At 47.1% G+C, this 27,550-nt stretch overlaps 2 protein-coding genes across 4 annotated transcripts; one reads left to right on the top strand and one right to left on the bottom strand.

Annotated features, from left to right (window-relative positions):
* Nucleotides 1-1,091: 1,091 nt before the first annotated feature.
* On the top strand, nt 1,092-14,053 carry Tp53 (tumor protein p53). 3 transcript variants are annotated; one of them, XM_074046970.1, is made up of 12 exons: nt 1,092-1,250; nt 8,230-8,331; nt 8,503-8,524; nt 8,606-8,902; nt 9,999-10,182; nt 10,263-10,375; nt 10,668-10,777; nt 11,040-11,176; nt 11,271-11,344; nt 12,390-12,496; nt 12,644-12,687; nt 13,130-14,053. In XM_074046970.1, exons 2-11 carry the CDS (start codon nt 8,258-8,260, stop codon nt 12,684-12,686), a joined length of 1,161 nt encoding a protein of 386 aa, XP_073903071.1. In that variant the 5' UTR covers nt 1,092-1,250; nt 8,230-8,257; the 3' UTR covers nt 12,687; nt 13,130-14,053. The 3 variants fall into 3 exon arrangements, with proteins under 3 accessions (XP_073903071.1, XP_020007294.1, XP_073903072.1); XM_020151705.2 differs by lacking the exon at nt 12,644-12,687; XM_074046971.1 differs by lacking the exons at nt 8,606-8,902; nt 12,644-12,687.
* Nucleotides 14,054-20,882: 6,829 nt separating this feature from the next.
* On the bottom strand, nt 20,883-27,310 carry Atp1b2 (ATPase Na+/K+ transporting subunit beta 2). Its single transcript, XM_020151232.2, has 7 exons — nt 26,583-27,310; nt 24,723-24,851; nt 24,279-24,383; nt 23,966-24,171; nt 23,667-23,723; nt 22,686-22,784; nt 20,883-22,580 (listed from the first exon to the last, which is right to left on the bottom strand). The coding sequence occupies exons 1-7, from the start codon at nt 26,692-26,694 to the stop codon at nt 22,416-22,418; spliced, it is 873 nt and encodes a 290-aa protein (XP_020006821.1). The 5' UTR covers nt 26,695-27,310; the 3' UTR covers nt 20,883-22,415.
* Nucleotides 27,311-27,550: the final 240 nt, after the last annotated feature.

The following is a 27,550-nucleotide window of genomic DNA, read 5'->3' on the forward strand; positions in this document are numbered from 1 at the left end:
GAGGAGGCAGAAGACCCCCGGGAGAAGAGACGGACACCGAAAGCGCTGCGTTTTTTAGCGCCTTGGGTTGCAGCGCTTGCTTGCTGTCGCGAGATTTAGACTCACCTTGCGATTGGACCTCCACATCAGGGATCAGATTTCGCGGGTGACCAACGGAGGGGCGGGGCGGGAAGTAAGTTGTGTGTTTGTGGTTCCCATCTTGCCTTAGAGCTCCTGATGGCTCTGGGAGTTGTAGTCCGAACGCTCTTCCATGGCGACAAATGCCCAAGCTCCCCCTACCGACTCCCACGGTAATTCTTTTTTTTTTTTTTTTGGTACTGGGGTTTGAATTTAGGGCCTCGCGCTTGCTAGGCAGGCGTTTTACCACTTGAGGTCCCCCGCGGTAATTCATAAAGCCTCTACCTTCCTTAGCCTGCAGAGGGTGCTCGATTATTTTTATATGTTTTGCACCTCTTTTGTATCTAACTCGCCAAATTCCTCATTCGTTCAACAAACATTTATTATCAAGCTCTTATTTCCTACCCAACACTGTACGAGACATTAGGGAATATGACAGTGAATAAGATAGTTTTGAAGTTCTCTACCTTCATAAGATTTTCGTTGCAATGCATGAACAAATACATCTTTTCAGGTAATAATAAAGGCTGTGCAGGAAATTAAACAAGATGGTGTGATATAAAGTACAGGGGAACACGTCAGCTTGAGATACTAAGGAAAGCCATATCGCTTCTTGGCCTTTTTGGCTAAGATGAAGTGGTGATATTTAGGTGTCACCTAAAAGGTGACAATTTAGCTAATGAGAAGAAACTATTGAATTATATATGAAAGAGCAGTGTTCCAGTCCGAATGAACGGCAAACCCAATAGCTTTCTTCAGTCCTCCAAAATGGTTTCCACCAATTCTGCCCTTAACCGCTCAGGTTTATAGCCTCCCACTCCAAAACAAGTATCCTGACTCTCTCCGCACCCTCCTTTCTAAACTCTGTTTTTTTTTGGCCGCTGCCAGCAGGCGAAAAAACTTGCCCTTACTTGTCATGGCGACTATCCAGCTTTGTGCCAGGAGCCTCGCGGGGGTTGCTGGGATTGGGATTTTCCCCTCCCATGTGCTCAGACTGGCGCTAAAAGTTTTGAGCTCCTCAAAAGTCCATAGCCACCATTGTGGGTGCAGGTAGCTTCTGGGCTCTGTGAGCACCTGGTGTCCATGTTCAGGGTGTGATTCCTTGGACGGTGACACGCTTCCTTGAGAACCAGGTAAGGTTTTGACTGAGCCTGATGAGTCCTCTCTGAGTCACGGGATCTCGGCTCCGTATATTTGCAGCTCGGGAGAACTGCGGGGTTTGGGGTGGGGATTTAGAGAGTTGGGGGCGGGGGATGGAAACTTGGGTTGCGGGATCAACACAGGAATGCAATGTTGAGAGGACTGGATATAGATGACGGGGACGTTAGGATTAGCTAGACCCAAAGCTGAGCACCTGGGCAGGGGATTGGGACTTTGGGGAGCCTTGAGCCCGCGTTGAGAGGAATTCCTCCCACCACCATGCACACCTACCTACCGAGTGATGGGTGATGGAAGTCCCTGACATAGCATGCATTGAGAACAGCTCTAGGGCCTGAGACTTTCGGTACTCATGACTCGAGATTTGAGCCATGGTATCCTACTGAAATCTTGGGCTCCCATTCCGAAATTAATTGGGGGTTAATGAGCTCTAGCTACTAAGGTCCCACAACTTCCGGACCTTTGTCCTTCCTGGAGTGATCTTTCCAGCTTGCCCCGGCTCCACTAGCTGGAGAAAAATCCAAGTAAAGACTGTCAGCGGTGCAGGTAGGAAATGCTAAACCAGAGGTTTGCCTGCGAGACCTGGCAGTACCAATCCGGGTCTAAGAGGCCCGGCAGCCCTGTTATTGTTTGTCTCCACATTTACATTTCTGCCGCTTGTGGTAGCTTTTCCGGTTTCTTTTTCTCGGAGCAGCTCACTGTTCACCCGTGAAGAGGGGAATAGAAAGAGAAAATACATATTTTAAGCTGGTTCCCATTGCATCCAGAGAGAGACTGCTATACCCTCTCCCGTTTTCTTTTTCCGGATTACTATGTTAATTGTTTTTGCAAAGGAAAAGGTGCTTGTTTTGATACAAACCTCAGTCCCTCCCCCTCTTTGAATGGTGTACTCCACCCCCGTCATCTTGATAGCTAGGCGGACGCTACCATTGCGTGGAACAAGGTGTGGGAGGGGGGCGTGCAGGAAACTAAGCTTTGGTATTTTTGAAAACGAGTACATTAGGGAATCAAACTTTGAAAGAGTACAATGACAGATCGTTTGTTTGTGTCTGAAAAAACAATCTACCTAGTATCCGGTTTTGTGCTAAGCCATTGCAATTGTGGACGCAGACCGAACGTCCTGAAAGCGGAAGGGGCGGGCCTTGGGGATGGGCGCCCCGAGGTCCTAAATTCAGCCATCCGGTCCAGACCAGTTCTTCCCTGTGGGGGGGCGGTGGTACACCCGCCTAGTGTACCTTTCGCCGGCGTCTTGGTTTTTTAGGGCATGTACTCTTTCCGCGCTTGATCACGCACCTGCTATAGACCGGACGCTGTGCCCCCCATTTCTGTGCTTATCTTTTTTTCTAACTAGAGATAGCGTCCTCACACAGCACTGTAGGAGAGTTTTAGAACTCTTGTTCCTTGGAAGGTTCAATAATTTTAGTCAACGAAATGAACAATGGACCCAAAAGGGAAAGAATTAACAAACTGTATTGCATAGCTGCAGGAGCCACACAGATGTAGTATGAAATTCAAAGACGGACTAGATCAAGTTTATGTAGAGCTAAACAAAGGGCTAAAGGCTTTGGGCTTTTGAGGAGGAAGAAAAGGGGCTCAGGCTGTGGAGAGTAGAGCCAGGAGGTGCCCCGCCAGTAAGGGTTGTCTTGTTACGTGAATAAAATCTCCCAGGTAACTGGCATTTGAATCTGAGTAGGTATCAGAATACTAGTCTCTTGCAAAACAGAAGGGGACACCTGACAGATGCCTTTATCTGCGTTCACTATTTGCAAGTGAAACCATCTCTGGGTTACTTATACTTAATATAGTGTAAATGGTAGAGGAATAGTTACACTGTATTGTTGAGGGGGGAGAGATACGTTCTTTACAGACAGCACTAAATAGCACACAGCAACAAGGTAACTTTTTCAAATACAGAAAACTAACAAAATTTGCAGGCATTAACAAATTTTAGCAAATCAAACCAGACAGTATATAAGGATAAATATATCCTGGCCAAGTGTGGTTTATCTCGGGATTGCAAAAATCAATCTGTGTAATTCACCGCAGTCAGGCTGAGAGGTTGAAGTCTTTCTAGACACATCTCCAGTCAGTTTTGCTGTGGTTATTTTGGAGATGGGGTCTGGCGAACTAGCTTCCTATTATTTGAACATGCAGAAAAAGCAGTTGACAAAATCATCTATTCCTGATTTGAAACAAGCCTCATTCATTGCAAACTAGGGAAGGGAAACTTCCTTGGTCTAATAAAAAGGTGTCCACAAGGTGGGTGTGGTGATTCGTGTTTGTAATCCCAGCACCCTGAAGGCTGAGAATGAGAATTTGAGGCCAACAGGGCACCTGTTGCTCATGTCTGTAATTCTAGCTACTCAGGAAGATCTCTGTTTGAAGCCAGCCTGGGCAAATAGCTCAAGAGACCCTGTCTTGGAAAAACCCTTCACAAAAAAGGGTTGTTGGAGTGGCTCAAGGGGTAGGCCCTGAGTTCAAGCCCCAGTACAGCAAAAAAAAAAAAAAGTGAAGCCAGCCAGGGCCACATGATTACAGTCTCGTCTCAAAAAATTTTACTATAAAGCTATGGTAGAACATAAGAACCAATTAGCAGAATGTCACCGGATGAGGGGGTTCCCTAAGCTTCCCAGTTTCCATGCAACATCACAGGCACTTGAGATCCATGGTAAAAGCATGTCAAGGACAAAGCAGTTGGAAAGTGGGAGGAAGCGAAGAGGAACATTTCCTGCTCCCCATTCAGGAAATGGGAGTAAAGACAGTACAGTACTTCTTATTTGTGGTCTTTATACTCTCTGAGGTGGAGAATACACATGGCCATGTCATTTAGCAGTCACCAATCATTAGACAATGGTTCTGAATGGCTAAGATGGGTGCTGTGTGTTATTTTAAAATACGGAGGTGTGATCTAGGGCTATCCAAAACACAGGAATGATAGGTGGCTTTTAGGACCGAGATGCTTGTCATTCTGTTTGTATCCCTTCAAGAAGCCCTATAGCCTCTTAATATGTTAAAGGAGAAGGCAGGTGCCCTACTATGTCTCTCTCTCCTTATAACTGAGCAACTAAAGGAGGGGAGGGGAGCTGAGTCTGGCCCTTTTAATATTTATTAGTTTTAATTTCCCTGTCTCCTCATCTGTCTGTCCTGCCTTAAGAATAGAATCCAGAAAAAGATAAATGTAGCCAAATGATTTTCCACCAAGACACTAAGGTGACTTGGTGAGGAGAGACTGAGGTAAGAGGAATTGACTTTGACCCCTGTTTTACAAAGTACACAACAATTAGAAATTGACAGTAGACCTAAACATTAAACTGAAAGTTTCAGAAGAGAGCACAACACAGCCCATGTCTTTGCTTTTTGTTTTTTCTTCTTTTACTGACAGGATCAACCAAGTATCTTTTTCTTTCTCAACCAGTCAGAGTGGGTTACATGGCTATTTCAAAATTTGTCAACATATGGGAATTTTTTTTAATACTGATATTGCGCTTTTTTTTTTTTTTTTTTTTTTTTCTTTTTTGTGGTGATGCTGGGTTTTGAACTCAGGGATTCACGCTTGCAAAGCAGGTGCTCTAGCACTGGAGCCACATTTCCAGCCTACATAACAGAATTTTATCTCAAATTTTGTGGAAGACTGGTTAGGAGTATAAGTGAAGCGATAGTGGATACCTTCACTTTTTTTAAATTTTTATTTACTTGTTTATTTATTTTTGGTAATACTGGGTTTGAACTCAGGGCCTAGAGCTTCCTAGCCATGTGCTCTACTACTTGAGCCATGCCCCTAGTAGGCTGTAAACTGAGTGTAGGTTCAGACAGCCTGTGTTCCTATTCCTGCCCCTTGAGAGTCCTAAGTAGCTAACAGCTCAAGTGGTAGAGCACCTGCTTTGCCCTGAGTTCAAACCCCAGTACCACAAAAAAAAAAAAAAAGAAAAGAGCTCAGGAAAATGACTTAATTCCTTTAACTCTCCCATCCCTCATCTGTTAATACTTAACTTTCCTGGCTTTCTAGGAGGCTTAAATGAGATAAGCCACTGAAAGCAATGGACCTGGAGGGCCTACAACGGCTGCATTGTTAAGCCCCTCCTTGGAAGTCTCAGCTGAGTTTATTACCTTCCCAGACAGCATTTCCTTAAACATGCACTTCCCTACTGAAAACAGCTTGACACGTTTGTATCATGGCCTCCTGGTGCTGGTACTTCTGAGAAGGACCTGCTCTGAAAAGGGTTTCTAGTTGTGACTCTGTTCTCTTTAGGGAACCATTGTAAACGTAACTTCAAGACCTGAATGATGCGGTAATAGAACAGGGAGAGCTATGGCTGTGGGGGGGCTGTCTCCCCAAAGGGAATTGAGACCTTGAGCCAACATTCCAGGATAAGCATACCTTCCCTGCATAGAGTTCCCAAGGAGTGAACTTGAATTAGTGGGGCAGGAGACCCCACAAAAGCTACACTACCTCACAGTTACACAATTTTCTCTAGGATAACAGAACAAAAATAGGGCAGTTAAGGGCTGGTGGGTGACTCAAGTGGTAGAACGCCTGCCTAGCTGCCAAGAAATATATGTATTTTTATATTATATATATATATATCAATTACATTAATGTTTATAGGGCTCTTATTATATACCAAGCATTTCTCAGCTTATGTGTGTATTGAGGGTGATCCATGGCATGCTAGGAAAATGTTTTCCCACTGAGCCCCAGCCTCAAAAATCAATTAAAGAAGCAGAGAGGGTACATTTAAGTAATAGTACAATGTCAAACCCAGGGCTTTTGACTTCTGAGCTTCCTCGCATAAAAGTCCCCTTTGGGTCATTAGTGTAGTGGAGGACTGGTCCTTCCCTTTCTTTCCTCTATTCTTGTGCATAGCCATGCCCTACTCAGCATTGAGAGGTTGTGATATCTGATGCCCTCGCTCTCATTTGGAGAACTTTCATCAGCTAAGGTCTGCCTTACTAATGACAAAAGAGAACTTTTCAGAGCAGTCTGTGGGGGAGTAGACATCTTACTCCTTGTTGGTTTTTTGGTGATTGTTCCTTTGCTTTCTGTCTATTTCAATTTAAGGCCTTATGCTTGATAGGTACAGGACCTCTACCACTTGTGCCATGCACCCAGCCCTTTTTTTAATTTTTTAAGACAGTGTCTTACTTTGTAGCCTAGGCTGACCTCAAACTCATGATTCTCCTGCCCCAGCCTTATCGGTGCTGGGATTACAGGTGTACACCACCATGCCTGGCTCTAATGGCCATTTTTTATTTAAAAAAAAAATTCACTCACCTCCTGAGTATCCATGGTCACTTAATCTCACAGCCTGTCAAGTTGGTGGGTGTGGTTATCAAGACAAATAAGATAATTCTTGTGGATGAATTTTTGCAAACTCTTAAATCCGTAAGAAAGCTCTCTGTCAACATAAAGATGAAAATAAATATTAAGGAAGACTAGAGGCGGCCATTAATGGAGCTGATTGTTTTGGGAATGTTTGTCATTACAAGATATAAAAGTGTAGTGGGCCAGGGATGTGGCCCAGTGGTAGACAGCTTGCCTAGATCTCCATGTGAGGCCCTGGGTGCAATGTCCAGCACCACAAAACAACAAAGAAAAATGTCGTGAACATTTATAGTGGGTTGTTTCTTACCAAGCTGATGGCAGGTTTGGCATCAAGAAAGAAAACTTGGTAGAGCCATTTGAAAGCTGGTTGGGGAGAAGGTGAAGTGATAGCTGCATAGCTTCATTCATGCAAGATTCTGGCCCAACAAGAGCTGCCCCTCTCCCCTTGCCCCCTTGGCCACTCACAAAAGCCTCATAGCCTGAGCACAATGTTTCACTGTCTTACTGCTTATACCATGGTAAGCAAGAAAGATCGCTTTCCTGCACTGAGGAAGATTATATTCTGTTAGGGAAAACTGATGAAATAAACAAGTACTCCATGATACTACGTGCTGACAGAGTTTGGCTGGCTGTGCCTAAGCAGTCTGGGGTATCATCCCTAAGATGTAACACACAAGATGAGATCTATGGGAAGGAGTCTTACCACAGAGACATAGGCGGAATAGAGACAGGAATGGGGCACTCCCGTGGAGGGAACATCCGTTGATGGAGCAGTGAAGGGCAGACAGGCTACCTAGAGCCCCCAGGAAAGGCAAGAGAGTGATGGGTAGGAGATGAAATCAGAATTGTGGGGAGAGCTGGGTGCCTGGTGATTCATGCCTATAATCCTAGCCACTTGGGAGGCTGAGATCAGAAGGATCTCGGTTTGAGGCCAGCCCAGAAAAATGTTTCTCCAAGTCCCCGTCTCCCAAATAACCAAAGCAAAATGGACTAGAATTGTGGCTCGAGTTGTAGAGCACCTGCTTTGCAAGTGTGAAGCCCTGAGTTCAAACCCCAGTTCCACCAGAAGTAAATAGATAAATAAAATAAAGTGGTAGGGAGAGGCCAGGTTACCATAGATTAGAAAAGAGGGATGAGGAGCAGTCTTGAGGGAATGGGTGGGGGAGAAGTGAGCAGTCATTCTTCAAGATTTGCAGTGAAGGATCCAAGAAATGGAGCCATGTGTCAGACAGGAAACACGAGGGTCAAGGGATCCTTCTCCATATAGAGGGAGTGGGCTGAGAGCTACTGACTGCATCCTCATTAGCAAGAAGGAAAGGCAGAAGTAGGGTGCAAATTTTAGAGGACTGCTGGGGAAGTTGGAAGCCCTTCTGGTTGTCTTCCTTCAAGAAGTATGGGTCTGGCATATGGCTCAAGTGGTAGAGCACCTGGCCTGAGTTCAAATGCCAGTACTGCAAAAAAAAGAATACGTGGCTGGAAAGTCTGGTGAGGGTTGAGGCAGGAACAGCCTAGAGGAGTTATTCTGTTCCTGATTCCTGGGAAGTCATACTGGTACTGGACTGTACCGGTCCCCAGGCTGGATCTCGGGGTCAGATGTGTCTAATTCCTTGTCCTCACTTATCTCCTCCTAGCCGCCAGACTCTCTTCCTGGTTACTGCCATGGAGGAATCACAGTCAGAGCTCAGCATTGAGCCTCCTCTGAGTCAGGAGACGTTTTCCGACTTCTGGAAATTGTGAGTGAATCCTGTGATAAGGGTTAGGCCTGCTGCCACCCTGGGTACCCTGCTGAAGTACCCTTCCATTCCTGCCCTGCCCAGCCCATTTCCCCACCCCCTCTCCCCCCAACAGAGGCCTGTGAGAAACAAAAACTTAGTAGTACTGACTCTGTGCTCTTGTTTTTTCAGACTTCCTGAAAACAACCTTCTGGTAAGGACTGGGATGGGAAGGAACCCAGGACTTGTTAGGCTGGGAACACACTTTGAGACTCTTACTTTCTCCCACCCACAGTCCACCTCATCATCACCTCCCATGGATGATCTGCTGTTCCCAGATGAGGTTGCAAACTGGTTAGAAGGCCAGGACGAGACCCTGCAAATTTTAGCAGCTCCTGTCTCAAAGGCCCCTGCACCAGAGGTCCCAGCACCAGAGGTCCCTGTACCTGAGGTTCCTGCACCAGCGGCCCCTGCACCAGTCACCTCCTGGCCCCTGTCATCCTCTGTCCCTTCCCAAAAAACCTACCAAGGCAGCTATGGTTTCCGTCTGGGCTTCCTGCATTCAGGGACAGCCAAGTCTGTCACATGCACGGTTAGTAGCCCTGAAGAGCTGGCTGGCCATATCCCCCTGGGTTTTTTTTGTCTTCAGCCTTTGATTTCTTGTCCATCTATTTACATTTTACACATTCAGTTTGAGAACTCTGTCCTCTGTTCCGAAGTTTGAATTCCTCCCCTCCCCCCACCAACCTTTTCTTAGTCTGCAGGAAGAATTTTGAGTTAACTGGTTTTTCTGTTTTTGGTGGTACTGGGGTTTGAACTCAGGCCTTTGTACTTAGTAGGCAGGTGCTCTGCCCCTTGAACCATACCTTCAACTTAGAATTTCCCTCCGTTAAACTAGGCTTTCTTCCTTCCCATCCTACTCTTAGCATTTCTCCACAGGGCATGGAACTTTTTCTTCCCTCACATTCATTTATTGGCTTTTGAAAATAAGCTGGTGAAGCCAGCATAGTGGCACACACTTGTAGTCAGGAGGCTGAAGCAAGAAGATTGCTTGAACCAAGGTATTTGAGGCCAGCCTAGGCAACATAGCAAGATCTTCTCCCCCACCCCACCCCCAAAAAAAAAAAACGGCAGGTGGTGTTGTGGTGTACATCTGTAATCCCAGCTTTGGAGAAAGTAGGAGGATCACAAGTTTGAGCCCAGCCTAGGCTACATAGTGAGTTCAGCTATACGGGAAAACACAATAGAAATATGGTGGCCCAGGCCAGCCTGAGTGTAAAGCAAGACCTTATCTCAAAAACAGCCAAAGCATGTCGGTAGAGTGGCTCAAGTGGTAGAGTGCCTGCCTAGCAAGGGTGAGGCCCTGAGTTCAAATCCTAGTACCACTCAAAAAAAATAGAGAATGCAAAAAGGGACAGGGGTGTGGTTGAAGTTGTAGAGCACTTGCCAAGGTCCCTGAATTCAATCCCCAGTACCACTCAAAAAGGAAAAAAAAAATCAAATTCTGGCATGCAGACCTCAACACCATCTCTAGCTGCCTTTTGCCAAGGTCCCTGTCATTGCAGTGACAGGGTTGTTTAAGCAGTGTTTTTATTCACTGGGGACCCCACCCCTCTCACCTTCTTCCCTTTTTTGTTTGTTGGCTTGTTCCCCAGACCCTCAATTCTATCTCCTTCCGTCTCCCACAGTACTCCCCCTCCCTGAACAAGCTTTTCTGCCAACTGGCAAAGACCTGCCCTGTCCAGCTGTGGGTGGACTCAACACCCCCACCTGGCACCCGCGTTCGTGCCATGGCTATCTACAAGAAGTCACAACACATGACAGAAGTCGTGAGGCGCTGCCCCCACCATGAGCGCTGCTCCGATAGTGATGGTGAGCACTCAGGCTGGAGAGTGGACAGAGCTGACTGTCCAGGGTCTCCAAGCCTCTAATTTGTCACTGATCACTCTTAGGGTTGGCACCTCCCCAGCATCTCATCCGAGTGGAAGGAAATTTGCGGGCGGAGTATTTGGATGACACCCACACTTTTCGACACAGCGTAGTGGTGCCTTATGAACCACCTGAGGTTTGGTGTGGGTCTCTGGGGGGAGGATTCTGGAAAGGGTTGTCAGTGACCACCCAGGTGGGAGGTAAGGGGCTTTCTTCTGCTCCTGTGGGTGTGTGTTGCTGGGGATTGAACCTAGGGCCTCAAGCATGCTAGGCAAGTAGTCTACCACTGAGCCACACCCCCAGGCCACCTGCGTCTTACTTGATGCCTCCACAACCCTGTGAGGTATGCAAAGCAGATGGGGTTACCCCACTCCACCTAAAGCTTCCAGAAGCTGCTAGCTTCACCTAGGGCTTATGTCCTTTTGTAGGTTGGCTCTGACTGTACCACCATCCACTACAACTTCATGTGCAACAGCTCTTGCATGGGGGGCATGAATCGGCGGCCCATCCTCACCATCATCACACTGGAAGACTCCAAGTAAGGAGCCATGTGCCACACTGGTATTCTCCCCAGCCTCTGCCTGTCGCCTGGGCTCCAGCCACATAAATGGGATCTCCTCTGTTGTTCCCTCTCTGGCTTTGGGACCTGTCTTAGCTTTGACTTCTCCTCAGTGGCCCTCAAACTAGAGTTTAGACTCTGGACAGGACTAGGGTTGTGGTGAGTGGATGGGACCTGGTTACAGACCAGGACAGGTAGGGCCCAACTTCCTTAATGACTCCTGCTTCTCTTGTCTGGGTAGTGGTAACCTGTTGGGTCGGAATAGCTTCGAGGTGCGTGTTTGTGCTTGTCCTGGGAGAGACCGCCGCACAGAGGAAGAAAATTTCCGCAAAAAAGGGGAGCCTTGCCCTGAGCCACCCCTGGGGGGCACTAAGCGAGGTAAGCAGGCAGGACAAGAGGACGTAGAGGAGGAAGAGAGGGTGCAGCTCTGCCCCAAATTTACCCTTCTTGCTTTTCTTTGCCTCTTTCCCAGCACTGTCCTCTGGCACCAGCTCCTCTCCACAGCCAAAGAAGAAACCACTGGATGGTGACTATTTCACCCTTAAGGTACCAAGTCTGGGAGAGAGACATTATACATTTTCTTGCACGTTCAACAAGGATGGGATAAGGGAAGGAAGGATGTATCTAGTTTTTTCCTCTGTTCATGACCCTGACTCTTGGAAAGTTTATGTTATCAGATTGAAAGTTTTAAGTGTATCACTGAAAATGCTAGCTTCTTTTTGGCTCTTTTACCTAGAAATTAGGCCATTTGCCATCAGTTGAACAAGGTACCTCAGAGACAATGGCTTGTGTTGATACCTAACTAACTTGAGAATACTAACTTGTGCTCCTCCACTTAAGATGGGGTCATGTCCAGTAAGCTCATCATAAGTTAGAAGACAAAAGTGCACTTAGACCAAGCACTGGAAGCCCATACCTATAATCCTGGCTGTTAGGGAGGTTGAGATCGGGAGGATCTGTCACAGTTTGAAGTTGACCTGGGCAAATAGTTCGTGAGACCCCATCTCCAAACTGTCTGGAGCAAAATGGACTGGAGGCGTGGCTTAAGCAGTAGAGTGCCTGCTTTGCATGTGTGAAGCCCTGAGTTGACACTCCAGTACTACCCCCCACCTCAAAGGGCGGGGGGAAGTGCACTTAGCACTACGGGTGGTGTACCTCAGTGGTAGAGCACTTAACTAGCATGCTCCAGGTCCTAGGTTTGATTCTTAGCACCACCAAAACAAAGTCATTTAATTCACCTAACCTACCAAACACCACGGCTTAGCAACACGGTGCACTGTAAGGTGTCAATTGTTCCCCCTCATGATTGTGTAGCTGATTGGGAGCTGTGGCTTGCTGCCACTGCCCAGCATCAAGAGAGCATCCTACTACATATCACTAACTGGGAAAGATCCAAATTCGATGTACGCTTTCTACTGAATACCTGTCGCTTTCACACCATCATAAAGTTAAAAAAATCGTAAGTCAAACCATAACTTGGGTACCATCCATATATTTGAAGAACTACCTTTCGTAAAGGAAATTGTTAAAAGAGCATGAAAATTGTTTTGTGACTGCCCAATATTTCTTTCCCACTCTACCCTTGCTGCAGATCCGTGGGCGTGAGCGCTTTGAGATGTTCCGTATGCTGAATGAGGCCTTGGAATTCAAGGATAACCAGAATGAAAAGGAGCCAGGGGAGAGCAGAGCTCACTCCAGGTGAGTGATCTGGTCCCACTTCCAGCCCTGCACACCTGCCTTCCTGGTAAAAGGCAGTAGAACGAACCATCTATTAGGTGCTATACCTGCTCAGTGATCCTTAGTGTTCTACCAGTCATATCAGACAAGCACTTCTCTTCCCTCAAGGTCTGCAGACTCCAAAGATGAGTGTGGATACTTCAGCATTTGAGGTCTTGTATGATCTTGTTACTCCCCCTCTCAGGTTGTTTCTTCTTTATAAACTGGAGTAAGGAGCTGGGCACTAGTGACTCATGCCTGTGATCCTAGCTACTTGGGAGGCTGAGATCAGGAGAATGGTGATTTGAGGCCAGCCCAGGCAAATAGTTCACAAGACCCCCACATCCAAAATAACCAGAGCAAAATGTACTGTGTACTTGAGCCAAAATGTACTGTGGCTCAAGCGGTAGAGCCTCAGTTCAAACTTCAGTCCCACCAAAAAAAATTAAATAAAATGGAGTAAGAGACTATAAAGAGATTGATAGAAATGAGTGCCCCAAGATATTCCTTGAATATAAATTCCCTTAACTTGTTCCAGTCTTAGAGCCTTCCAAGCCTTGATAGACGTGCCCAGACCTGTCTAATCATATCTCCTCTCTTCTGTCTCTTCTTTAGCTACCTGAAGTCCAAGAAGGGCCAGTCTACCTCCCATCATAAAAAACTAATGTTTAAGAGAGAGGGTCCTGACTCAGACTGACATCCTGTGCTTCCTGGACATCCTCCCCATCGCCTACTGTCCCCAGCGACAGCACCCTACTTCCCCTGTCCTCCTTCCCTGGGACTCAGGTGTTTAAACACCTACTTGGCATAGGTGTGCCTCAGAAATACCCAGAACCAAGAACTCTGCCATTTGCCTTGGCCTGGGGTTCCACACAAGAAGTTGACCTACACTGGTGTTTGGGGGATGGCAGTGGGAGCTAGGATCCACCAGCTTAGCTTTTAAGGTTTTGACTGTGAGGAGTGTTAAGAGAGAAGAACAAGTTCTTGCATGTGCTGGGTTGGAAACCCAGTTCTCCAACAGAACTAAGCAGGATTTCTCCTACCTTGAATACCCACATCTATGAAATACTGGTAATCATACCTACCTCACAGGGTTTGTTGTGAGCGTTAATGAAATAACATACGTTTGGCCTTGAACCACCTGAAGCTATCACATACTGGCTGGGACTTGGCCCCCTTGTGGGTACTGGTTCCCTGCCCCTGTTGGGGGATGGGTTGATGGTTTCCAAGACTGAGCAACTAGTTAAGAGAAAGAAGTTGCCAAGTCTCCATTGGCCGAGCCAAATCCTGTCCAGCCTCTTGTTGAACCTTGGCAATAAGATCATACCCTTGGAGGATTCTATCCTGTGCTCATTTAGGGTCCATACCCACCAAGACCTATTTTACTTTCCCCACATGCTCAGGGTCAATTTCTCTTGTATTCTGTAAGGCACAACTGAATTTGTTACCCCTAGCCCTTCTCCCTTTTCATACCTCCTTTTTATATATTGGTTTGTTATTTTACAATAAAACTTTGCTACCACCTGCGTGTTTGAGGAATGGGTGTTGATGTTGGCTTGATCCCCAGGTGCAGGGGTGAGTAAGGAGGTGAAGTTGGGAGGCAGCCACTGAGTCTCCAGGCTGGGGGGTTTGGGGAACAGTGCCTGTGTTCCAGGAGGAGAACAAAGGCTGGGGACTGGGTCAGTCTGTGGGCTGCATGACAACAAGGGAGAGGGGTGATTCCATTCATAACTCAGGAACCAACTGTCCCTCCTGCCAGGGCTGGCACAGTTCTTGCCCACTCCTGCTTCTAGCATTGGGCTGCTCTCCCCTGGGCAGCCTCTCACCAAGGATTATGGGATTTAAATGTCTTGATTTAGCAAGCCTGAGCCTCCAGGATAGCCATCTGCTCTACAGGAAAGGGTTAGGGTACCTGGGTCTCGAGGGGAGGGAGGTGAGTGCTACTGGATGAAAAAAGGTGGGAAGCCTGCCAGCTAGGGTCCCAGGAAACTGGGGGCAGCTAAGGTGAGGATTGGGACCTTCCCAGCATCCCCACATCCTGGGCCTCATGCCAGGAGGTTGAATGAATTGAAGCTTTACACTCTGCCAGGAAAACCTTTGAAAGAGCTTCTTGGGGTAGGAAGGAGAGTATAGGTTCAGGAACCCAGCACCCTCTGCCCACCCTGTTTCTCAGTCTGCCGTCTTCCAGGTTGGGGGGAGGGGGGCAGCCTGGGGCCAGGCTCTCCCCATCGCCTGCTGCTATCTGAGCCAGTGCCAGCAGGGACCAGCCCATGGTTTGGCCTCATCTCCCTGATGGTGGAGCTAAGAGTACTAAGGTCCAAAAGGACACTGGGGCCACTGCCCTCGTCCTGTCAACCAGGCTTAAAGTGCCAGTGGGACCCTTTGCCTTGCTCGAAGGGTCCCAGACAGCCAGGAAGGTACTAAGCCCCCTGGCCTCAAGATCATGGTTTTTCCTAGCTTATTGTGGAATGCCATAATAGAGGGACTGGGGTCTACCTTTTCTAGGCTAATTTTTGTCTTGATGTTTTTGTGGTGCTGAGGATCAAACCCAGAGCCTTGCACATGCTAGGCACTGACCTATAGATAGGCTCCTAATTTAGTCATTCTTCCCACCATCGGGCAAACCAGCATCTTATAACTGTCCTCAGTCCTCACTCCTATGTACAGGACACTGCGAAGCTCCCTTTTTATTTTTTCTGTTTTGTTGTGGCATAACAATCCCCCAGAGAATGGTATTCAGTGGCCACGAATTCAGTTCCAGCCTGGGCAATATAAGACCCCTGTCCCAATAAATAAATAGTGTAATGACTCTCTTAATCACAATCACCATTTCCAAGATTCTATTAAACAGAAAAGCTGCTCCCTCAATTTTAGAGACAAGACTTCACTAAGTAGCCCAGGCTGGACTCAAATACACTTCCTGAGTACTGGAATTACAGGTATGTACTACCATGCTGGCTGAAAATCTGCCTTTTGTGCTAGGAACCTACCACCTCTTTACCTTTCCCTAGATTTTGGTCTTCATTCTGTTTTACTGCTGTACTCTTCAAAAAACTGATCCATTCTGGTGACAGTCCCTTTGTGGTCACTACAACGAGAATATCAAGACTTGGACTTCTAGGCCAGCTCATAGAAGAGCTAAACCTCTTGAGGTCCCACTTACTGGCTTTATAACTGGTTGCAGTCAATCAAGTCATTCCTACATCTGATTCTGGAGTTCACAGGTGTCTTAACTCTACCAAGCATTCAGAACCTTTGGCAGATATGACCTCTGCCCAGCCCTTCCTTATCCCACTAAAGTCTGGAATCAAATATCCCAGTTATCTCGTGACTAATCCAGGCTTATCATTCACAACTCTTTTGGGTTTTTTTTTTTTTGGTTTGGTTTGGTTTGGTTTTTGCAGTAATGGGGCTTGAACTCAAGACCTCATACTTGCTAGGCATGCGCTCTACCACTTGAGGCACTCCAGCCCAATTCACAACTTTTTATGTCTTTTTTTTTTCCGTTTTATGGAAGGTGAGAGAGGTGCTGAGGATTAAACCAAAGAATTTAAGCATGAAACACATGTGCCACTGAGGTAAACTCCCAACCTTCATCCTGAGTTTTTTGTTTTGTTGTATGGTACTGGGGTTTGAACTCAGAGCCTCATGCTTGCTAAGCAGGTGCTCTACCACTTGAGCCACACCCCCCAGCCCTCCCTCCTGCTGTTTAATTTAGAAAACTTTTCTAATTTCAGGAACACAGGGTCCCCAAATTTAAAAAGTCATACTCTGTGGAAGACATATGGTCTTAAATATTTTCATTATGAAAAAGAGAGCAAAGAAAGTTAGTATGCATCCTAAAATTAAAGATATAAATTACTGAAGTTTGGTTGAGGATAACTTCAGAAGCAGGAACTTTAAATATATATATTGAAAAACTATGGCAGGGCACCAGTGGCTCACGCCTGTAATCCTAGCTAGTCAGGAGACAGAGATCAGGAGGTTTGTGGTTCAAAGACAGCCCAGGCAAATAGTTAGCAAGATCCTATCTCAAAAATACACAACACAAAACACAGCTGGTAGAGTAGCTCAAGTGGAAGAGTGCCTGCCCTAGCAAGCACGAGGCCCTGAATTTAAACCCAGTACCACCAAAAGAAAAAGAGTAACTATAGACCTCAGTTGCAGAGCATTTGCTTGAAGTGACACACACCCGTAGTCTGAGGCAGGAGCATCCATTGAGTCCCGGAGTTTGAGACTGGCCTGGGCAACACAGTGAGACCCTATCTCAAAAAAAAAAGAAAGAAAAGAAAAACTTCTAGAGGCTATAGCTCAGTGATAAAGCATGTGCTTAGCTTGCTGGAGGTCCTAGGCTCCCTACTCAGCACCAAAAAAAAAAAAGTAATAATAATAAAAATAAAAACTGATACACAGGAGGCTGAGGCAAGAGGAACTCAATTTCAAAGCCGGTCTGGACTACATAGGGAGACCCTGTCTAAGGAAAAAATAAAAATTATTTTGGGCCATAGGAAAAGAGTGAACTCTTAATTCATTTAAAATCATATTGCAGGCTGACAGTGTAGCTCAATGGCAGAGTGCTTGCCTACCATGTGCAAGACCCTGGGTTCCAGCTTCAGTGTCTCAAATGAAAAAATTATGCTGACTTCATTAATATTAAAATCTTTTTAAGATTAAAAAAAAACAGGAACCAAATTAATTTTTATATAGAGAGGCAAAAATCTCTAAAATCTTACCAAATGCATTGCTGAATTTAGAAAATATTATGCTAACCAAGTAAGAGTTTCTTCCAGGGATACAGAGTTGGTTTAATAGCCCAATCTATCAACATAATTCATTATATTAGCAAATTAAGAAGAAAATTATATGATTATGCCAACAGATACTGAAAGGAATTTGATTAAATTTCAGCAGTCATTCCATTTTTTTAAGACTTTAATTAAAACAGTAACTAGACTGGTAGTAGAATACCAATAAGTCAATATTATTCAAAATAAACACTAAGATAATTTCAGTTCAATGAAAACTGCACAGGGATGGCTACTCACATTGGTTTTGGTGAACTCAAGAGGATCAAAAAAGAAAGTAAGTTACTGGTTAAAACACACAACTCTGCCTTTCTTTTTTCTTGAGGGGGGCGCCTAGGGATTGAACCCAGGGATTCACAAACGCCAAGCATAGACTTTACCACTAAGCTCTGCCTCTGGCCAAAGTTCTCATGAATTTATAGAGAGGAATAAGTGCCCAAGAATGTCAATAGTTGTTTAAAAAAAAATGGGGAGACGGGGCACAGGTGGCTCATGCCTATATAGTACTAGCTACTTGTGTGTGAGAGGCTGAGATTGGGAGGATCATAGTTCAAGGCCAGCCTGGAAAAATAGTTCATAAGACCCCATCTCCAAAATAACCAAAACAAAACGGACTGCAGATTTGGCTCAAGCAGTAGAGCACCTGCTTTACAAACTGAAGCCCTAAGTTGAAACCCCAAGTCCCATCAAAAAGTTTAGACATGTATGGGGACTGGATATACAGGTCATTAGCACAGCACACCAGATGTGTGCAAGGCCCTTCGGTCAATCCCCACCACTGCCAAAAGAAAGAAATGGAGGGTCTTATTGGTCTTGCCAGATACCAGAAACATAGTAGGAAACTCCTAGAATCAGATCATATGACAGCTTAGACAAGCTAAGAGAAGTAAGGAACAAACCCAGAAGTAGATCTTGGCATACAGGAACATTATTATATGGCTGAAGTTGGCATTTTGACTTAATAAGGATAAATCATAAGTTATTTTTTTAATTTCTGAAGTTGGCTACAACTAGAAAAATAAAACTGGGACGGACAACGGTGGTTCATACATAGCTACTCATAAGGCAGAGATCAGTGTGAGGCCCTGAGTTCAAACCCCAGTGCCATCAAAAAGAACTGCCAGAGGAAGTAAATGTAAAACTTAAATAAAATTTAAAACCTGCACATACAGGCATGGCTCAAGTGGTAGAGTACCTGCCTGGTAAGCTCAAGGCCCCAAGTCCAAACCCCAGTACTGAAAAAACAGCTGAGTGCCAGTGGCTCACACCTGTAATCCTAACTACTTGGGAGGCAGAAATCAGGATTGCAGCTCGAAGCCAACCCTATCTCAAAAAAAAAAAAAAAATCACACACAAAAAAAAGAGGGTTGGTGGAGTGGCTCAAGATGTAGGCCCTGAGTTCAAACCTCAGTACTGGAAAAAAAAAAAAAACTGAAAAATTTCTAGAAAGTACAAGTATATTGTACTGATTGAAAACTCAGAAATACAAAATAAGTAAGCATATTTAACAATATGAAAATCACAATCTGGGACTGGAAATGTGGCTTAATGGTAGAGCAATTGACTAGCATGTGTGAGGCCCTAGGTCCAATTCCCTGCGCTATGAAAGAAGAAGGGAGGAAAGAAGGAATGATGGATTGCTGGACACACCTGCAATCTGTTTTGTTTTGGGTTTTTTGGCAGTGCTGGGACTTGAATTCAGGGCCTCACCTTTAGGGGATACCTGAAGCACTCTGAAGATACAGATGAAGTAAATGTAAAAATTAAAATAAAACTTAAGGCCTGCAAAAAAGGGCTGCACCACTCAAACCACATCCCTAGTCACATAAACAAAAGATTGTTTAGTGGTCAAAGATCTCACAAAGTCAAGAATCAAACAATGGTTGGGAGAAATTTTGCAATGCAGAAAGTTTACGTTGGAATTGTCAAGGAGTTCTAACAAATTCACAAGGGGATAACAACCCTTTCTGAAAACAGGAAAACAAAGTAGTACACAATCATTAAAAATTAATTTGCTCTCTACCAGGTGAAATACTAACACATAGAATTTGAGTGGAAAAACAAGAGGCCCAAAGGTGTATGTACTCTGATCCTATTTTAGCATAACCAAAACCCAGGCATCTTTATTTATAGGATAATGTATCTATTATACATTCATGACAAAATTGTACTTGCATATATAAAAGTTATTTTTCAGGTTATTTTTCAGGCTGGCGGAGTGGCTCAAGTGAAGCAACTGCCTAGCAAGCATGAGGTCCTGAGGTTTTTGGTTTTTTTTTTTATTTTGGCCTGCCAAAAAAAAAAAAAAGTTAGTTTTCAAAGCAAATACTAAGACCAACTCATTGCAGAAACAAGCAAGCCCCAAGAAGTAAATTAAAATTATCATACACCATAATAAACATTGTATATATCCATCCATCATTTTTTTCTAGCTTATGTGTATGTGTTTTTACATAAAATTAGGATCCTACAGTTACCTTGTTTTGAAACCTGTTTCTGTGTTTTGTTTTGTTTTTGTTTTTGGCCATACTAGAGTTTGAACTCAGTGCCTCCTGCTTGCTAGGCAGGCACTCTACCACTTGAGCCAGGCCACCAGCCCCTGAAACCTGTTTCTTCCTCTGTTTTTACTTTTGAGAAAGTCTCAACATATATCCTAGGCTAGCCTTGAACTCTCAGTCCTCCTGGATCACAGGTGTGTACAAATATATGCAGCTTTTGAAATCTGGTTTGTTTGTTTGTTTGTTTGTTTTGGGGGCGGGGTTGGTGGCACTGAAGTTTGAACTCAAGGCTTCACACTTGAGCCACTCCACTAGCCCTGAAATCTGTTTCTTCTAGTCTGTGTTTCTAATCTGTCTCTATGCACTTGTAGAGGCTCTTCTCTATCAAACCACCCCATCCTTTAAGCCCTAGCTCTGATGCAGCCTCCTCTAAGAAACTTTGCCTCTGAAGCTACAACAGAAAATACAGACCACTCTGAATTTTGTCATCACTAGCTCTTGCCCCTTTCTTGAAGCATGTCCAGGTCTACCTTGAATGAGAGTTTCTGGTGGTCTCCTTCTCACCTGTCCTGTTAAAGTGGGGAGCTCCTTTAGGGATGTTAACACTGCTTCTTTCATAAAGGTGCCCTTATAGTGCCTAGAATGTACACAGTAGGTATTTATAAGTCTCACTATACAAAGGGATGTAGGCTTCCTACTTTTCTTGTATTGAGTGATCTAAGATAGTATATACTCTATTAAGGGGTGAAAGAGTAACCCCAGGATCACCTAAATCTACCCTCCACCCGCCTTCCAGGGTTCTTCCAAATGCTCAGAAAAGAACAACCCAGCAGGACACTGGTGGTTCACGCCTGTAATCCTAGCTACTCAGGAAGCAGAGATCAGGAGGATTGTGGTTTAAAGCCAGCCAGGGCAAATAGTTCAAGAGACCCTACCTTGAAAATACCAATCACAAAAAAAAAAAGGCAGGGGGGGCTTGTGGAGTAACTCAAGGTGTAGGCCCTGAGTTCAAACCCCAGCAACCCCCCCCCCAAAAAAAAGAAAGGAACAATCCACACACAGAGCTCTGTGTGATATATATTTATATATATAATTGCTCTCATTTTATTGTCTTTATCTTTTTTACAGTAGATCTGACACAGGCATTAAATAACTGTAGAGAGAGACCACTGGGGAGAGAAGGGGGGAGGAAAACCTGGGGACCCAAAGGGAAGAGACACAGATCCAGCGAGAAAAAAAAGAGGGGAAAGGTCCATTGTGAGTGAGGTGTAAAGGGTGCAGCATTAATGAAGAAAGGGGAGGTTAGAAAGGGTGAGGAAGAGAAGGGAAACCACAGGAGAGTTAAAATGCCTCTATAACTAAAGGATACTCAGAGCAGAAGGCCCCTCATTTAACATTCTGTGGGCATTATGGGTTTTGTTTTTTTAAAGGCAAAAGGGTCTGAAGGAGATGGAGCCAAGAAATTCAGAGCCTAGACTGAGGAGGGCATTTGAAACTTTCAGGCTGGCATGCAGAGGAAAGGGAAGGAATTAGTGATTAGTTGGTAACTTGCTAGGAGAAGCAGAGAGATGATGATGTGGACAGATCTGGGCTCAGGAAGGAGGTGGACTAGTCCCCTACCCCGCCAGCTGACGTTTCCAAGGTGGCCACTGGGGATGGAGCCAAAATGGCTGTCCCTCCCCCAGAGCTCCATGGGAAGTGGAACTTGAAGGATATTCTGGGAAGGCGAGTGGGGGAAGGGAGCCATCAGTAAAAAACAAAGTAGATATTCAGCCTAAATCAAGCCCGCCTCTCTGAGTAGTGGCTATTTGGAACACAGGAGAGACCAGGAAAGAACTGGAATCTGGGGCCACTAGAGAATTTTCTAGAAGAATCAACACTTCTCTTCCACTCTCTTATTTCCATCGGTTCCTCATTTCCCAGCCTATGGAGCCACCACAGGGTGAGAAGCAAGATGTGCCAGCAAAGAGGAAAAAGGTCACAGAACCAACTTGTTCTCAGTTACAAATGGCTGCCTTTCAGAGGAGGGAATAGGGATGGGGAAGAAGAGAGGAAAGAAAGACCTGCTGGTGGACCCAGAGAAGTCAAAGCCACCAAGATAGTGACTGTAGAGACAGGGAGAAAGAATAAGAGAAAGATACAATGGCTGGAGCTTAAGAATGGGAGAAAGGAGTATCATGATTGTCTCTGGGAGGCATAGGGCTAAAACAGATGTGTGTGTGTGTGTGTGTGAGAAGTGGGCATTTCTATAGCTCTCAGAAAAGGAGGGCAGAAGTTCAGGCAGGAGTTCACAGCTAAACCAGAACTAGAAAGACTCCTAACTCCTCTGTGGTCATCTTGGTATCATCTTGGTAGCCCATCTCTCTGTCTCTAGCTGAGGTAAGGCTGGGAGAAGATGGCAGAAAATGTGTGTAGTCAGGGAATATCACAGTGGATATCAGGCTGGGTTGAGAAGTCAAGGAAAAGGGTGTGAGGCTCAGACAAGTCATAGCTTTGTTATAAAAAATACCTTTGGGGCAGGTGAGGAAGGGATCAGGCAAGGTCAGGGACATTCCAGAAGCATCCACAGGAAAGAGGTGGGGACAAGAGAAAGGGGCCTCAGGTTTTGTTGATGCGGAGTTTGAAGGCCACTCGGCCGGCGAACTTATCTCGCTCATCATCTATGGCAATGTTGGCGGCATTAATGCGGCATTCCACATTCACCTCCACGTTGGGGGTCACATTTAGGAACTTCACAGCTACCAGGGGTTGTGTGTAGTTCACCTGGGCCAGAAAAGGAGAGTGAGAGCCTAGGTCTAGGGCCTTCTTCCCAAGAACCCTGTTGTGCCCCTCAGGAAGACATCACCCCAGACCTCCCATGGGACTTACATGGAACTTTTTGCCGTAGTAGGGGAAGTACATGAGGTCGATGTTGCCATTGGCAGGGAACATGACAAAGTGACCAAGATTCTCAGCATCTTCGTCTCGCTGTGGAGGGTGTACGAAGGTGGGTGGTGACCATGTTAGGAACGGCAGACACCTGGAAGCTCACAGCCTTCCCTTTTTTTTGGTGACACTGGGGTTTAAACTCAGGGCCTCATGCTTGCTAGGCAGACAACTTGAGCCATGTTCCTAGTCACAAGACTTCCCTTTGTGTTTCCTTCACCCCAAATTATTCCTATCTCAAACATTTCTACTGAGTTATGTGTCTGTATGTGTTTGTCTGCATGTCTATAGAAGGGGATAGTCCGTCTCTTATCAGACTAGGAACTCCTGAAGGGTGCTAATGACACAGTGGAAGCCTCCTACTACACTGTCTTCCCAAGTTCTTACCCCATCCTTGGGAATCGGTCTCTGGAGCAGAGCCAAGAGAGAACAGATAAACAGTAAGAGCTCTGTAGGAAGGAGGAGGAGGGCGAATGGAGAAGGGCAGCAAATTTGTGGAGAGGACAGGGTAGGGGAGCAAGATTCCAAGGGCAGCTTAGTGGTAGATGGTGCTAACAGATCAGCAGCTACAAGACATCTAAAGGGAACTGGGGAATGGGGCGAGGTGGGAGGGAGAATAAAGGCACACACAATCAGGGGACAAAGGAAAGGGTGGCAGGGTTAGGGGGAGAAGCCAGAAGCCAGGACTTTGGCAGAGGGGAGAGCGGATCTGTCCCCAGGAGAGCAGGTTTCTGCATCCTAGAGAGAATCAAGAGGGCTAAGAGGACCCTAGAGTTCAAGCTACACTGGAAGCCACTCTTACCCCCTTGTCTCTATAGTGTTGGGGCCTCTAGGAACAAAAAAAGATAGGGAGAGATGGATGAATGACATGGAAACCATGAAGGACAAACAGGTGCACAGGTGGGCAAGGCCCACTAAACTCACCTTCCCAGAACAGGTAACATTCATGCTCTGATTTGCTCCTGCATAGAAGTTGATGACCTGGAGTGACAAGGGAGGGATGGAGGTGAGAGCTGGAGAAAGAAGTTGTCACATAACAAGCATCTGGCCTTCCAGCTATGAAGCTTAGCCACCAATAGCCCCACCTCTCTTGTTCTCTCAGCTATTCAAACAACCAAAAATCTCTCTAATGCCCATTAACCTCAGTGAAAGGACACAGCAGTTAACAGATGGTGGCCCCAGCTCCCTCCTTCATGTTCCCTGGGGACCAAGGTCATGGGTACCCGGTTCATCTTGATGAAGACACAGGGCTGCCCAGTGCTGTATCCATAGTGAGTGGGGTCCCCGATGCCGGAGCAGTTGCCCAGTTGGGTCCGGTTGAACTGGCAGGCACGTTTTGGATAGTTGAGGACCCCATTGTCTGGCTGCTCATAATATCGCCCAAGACGGCAGACATCATTCTTTTGGGCTTGGATGGAGTCGTTGTAAGCTAAGAAGGTGAAAAGGAGAGAGTCACAGGCCTAATGGTCTACTTCTAGGGTCCCCCAGTCTCCTGCCCAAAGTCCTGGGGTGGTACATAGCCAGACCCACACTCACGCTCCAAGAACTTGTTGAGTTTCTGAACATGCTGGTCCCAGCTTTCAGTGTCACTGACGTTGACAATGACATCAAGGTTCTCAGTCTTGGGGCGAATCATCAAGCCTATAGCCAACATGGGCAAGGGTGGGGGCATGTAGAAGATGAGGACCAGACACAGAGGGAAGAAGATAAGATACCTGGGGAACACCAGTGTGAAAGGTAGGATGAGTCTGAGATCATCCTCATGGGACAGCAATCTCCTGAAAGGATCTCCATTTCCCTGTTCACATAGCTCCCAGCTTGTGGGACATGGGAAGGAAGACAGACTTCAAGAAGAACTTCCTAGCACATCGTGATTGCATCATCAGAACCAAATTCCTGAAAAGAACTGTAAGTTCCTTTTGGAGACTTGGGGGCAAAAGAGAAGTTAGAGTGTCTGCTAGAGGGAACCTCCTCACTTACCAGGCGTGGCCAGTCGGTCCTGATACTTGGGGGTATGGTCAGAGACAGTCTGCAGCATCACCCACATGGTGAGGGTGAACATGGCTGTGAGGAAGCCATAGAAGATGAGGTAGAAGAGGAGGATAAAGGCTATAGAGGAAAAAACAGAGTCCACAGGTTCTAAGTCTTCTGCCATGACCCACCTAGCCCCACTCACCCCTCTTGCTTTTAAGTTCTGCACTGGGGTGGGCCACACAGCTACAGGATGTCTCAGCACTTTCCCCTGGGAGCCAAAGGAAACAAGCTGGAAACAGGCAGTGACCAGCTTCCAGCCCTGACTCCCAGACCTCTCCTGGTCCTAGAGCACGGTAGAGCCCAACCTTGCGGAGGCCACAAGAGACCTAATCTCTTGTTGCTGGGACAACCCCAAGAATAGGCTACTGTCATTCTGCCTCTAATTACATTTCCAATTTCTCAACCATGCATGGTCCCGAAAAGGCACAACATCTGTTACTGTGGCACCAGTACTCACGCTTAAAGCTGTCCTACCAGAATGACTGTAAGCTAGTTTTGACCACTATTCCCAGCCAAACTCTCACTTCCATACCATGCAGCCTGAACCCAGATCATTCTTCTGGCATCTCACAGAAGCCAAACCCTGAAAGCAGTTATTAAAATGATGGGTCTAACACTGTCCTAGCTATGAAGTGTCTGAGACAGCATCAGAATTTCAGCAGTCCCCACACCTCAACTCACATGCAGGACCCTGGGTAGAGGCCTGGAGCAAAGGCAGACTCCCTCACAGCGTTCGTTTGACACCATCTCTCTGTAAATCCTCTCCCTCAGCTTCTTGTAAGGACTTGTAGTTCCCACCACCCTGAACTATCAGTTCTCCCACCCCACTAAGTCCTCAGATTGTCCCCAAACACTCAAGATCCCAGGAGCTGGGCCTCCAGTTCTCTGAGGACAGGGATTGCATTGGACCCCCCTTTCATGGGCCCCTAGGCCCTAGGTGGGTGGACTGATGGGACAGAGTCCAATCAGTGCAGATAAATTGTAAACTGTGTCACACAGAGTTCCTTGTGCCTCAGCTCTCCAGCTTGACAATTTCTTTTGGAAGAATTCCACCCCTCCTCTCACTTAAGCTCATCACCAGACCTCTACCACATACAGGTCCTTCTACGGTCCCACCATGATAAGAGTGGGAAGGTCCCCAAAGTCATCAGAGTTCCATGACACACCCTGCCTGATGATATGCCCATCTCACCAAAGTGACTATTCATCCCTCCATGCTGACATCTGAGCAGAACATCCACACTGAAAACCTCATTGTCACCCCTCCCAGCAACCCCCCCACCCGCAAAGCAGTTATAGAAGGCTTCAAACGCTCAGTGGTGTAATATAGACAAACAACTTCCTCTGTGAAGAGCCCCCCTAAAGCCCCCCTCCCAGGCCCGCCCCCTCATCAATGTTCCCAGGGTCCAGGGGGTGGGCACGAACTAAAAATAGATGCGTTGGCTAGCTAGTACGAGCCGGAGGGAGGGAAGGGGCACTCAGGAGATGGGGGATGACCGTGTGGAGCCAAAGGCCCTGAGTCGGAGCGGGAGCGCCGCGGCGCGGACACGCGCGCAGAGCCCGCGACCCCCCGCCCGAGGGGGCTCCGCGGGAGGCGGGAAGGCGGCAGTGACCTACTTTCACCGCCTCCGCAGCGGCCAGCCTGGGAGATTAGACCTGTGATTCGGCCCCCTCCCAGCCCAAAGCCCGGCAGGGGAGCCGGACGCCAGGGACCTGTCAGGGAAGCTGGGCCATGCCCACGGGACCTGCACCCCGAGGCGTCGCCGGCGGCCTCCCCACAGCCTTTCCCGCGCCAGCCCCGCGTACCCCAGCTGGTCCCGGTGCGGCCCATGAACTGATGTGTCCTCGGGTTCCACACGAACTCCTTCCACTCCTCAACCACCTGCCCGCAGCTCTTCTTCTCTTTCTGGATGACCATCTTGGCGGCGCGGGGCGAGTCCCGGCGCTGGGCGGGGGGCTGCGGAGAAGCGGGGGTGCGGTGCACTGAAGCTCTCCACGCACCCTAACGCGCGAGGAACGAAGGCGGCGGGGACGAGGGGGGACCCCACTCAAATATGCAGCTGCTGCAAATTCCGGGGTGCACGGCCACGCGCTGTGGGGTGAGGCAGCGCGGCGGAGGTGCGCGATGCTAGACGCCCCGACTGCGATGAAAGGGGGGGTGCTGTCAGAGCAGGGAAAGATAACGAGGGGCAGGGGTGTGAGCCCAGCTTCACCCCACAAACCGGGTAGAAGCAAAACAAAAAGGGGTGCAAAACCAGACGGCTACAAAACGCAAGCGAAATGCAGAAAAAAGCGAGGTGTTAAGAGGCAGAGAAAGGTGGGGGGAGGGAGCCGCCCCGAAATCCAAGATGCAAAGAAGCTGTGGAACGTTTCAGGTGGCCGCTCAAGGTTCCTCCGCCAAGCAGAGACCGCCACACCGCTGGTAGCCCAGCCGTTGAGGCTGGGGCGGGAACGCGCAGTTGGGGGACAGCCAGAGACTGGGGTCCCCCGGGCGGAGGCTCCGCTCCTCAGCAGTGCAGAGCTCGCGGTCGCTGCGCTCGGTCTTTATACTCTGCGACTCTGACGGTGCCCGCCCCCTTCCCATCCCAGAAGCCCCGCCCCTTCGTTGCTGGCCCAGGCGACCTCATGCATATGCAAATACAGAGACTTAGACTCGCCCCCTGCTGCCTCTGGGACCAGAAGATCTCTTCCCTACCCTCACCCCCGGTTCTGGATTGGAACAGGGTGGAGGACGGGGACGGAGGGTGTGTCTGGGTGGAGTTGAGGAAAGTATT

The sequence above is a fragment of the Castor canadensis genome, chromosome 11 (assembly GCF_047511655.1).
Source record: "Castor canadensis chromosome 11, mCasCan1.hap1v2, whole genome shotgun sequence".
NCBI classification, from domain to species: domain Eukaryota; kingdom Metazoa; phylum Chordata; class Mammalia; order Rodentia; family Castoridae; genus Castor; species Castor canadensis.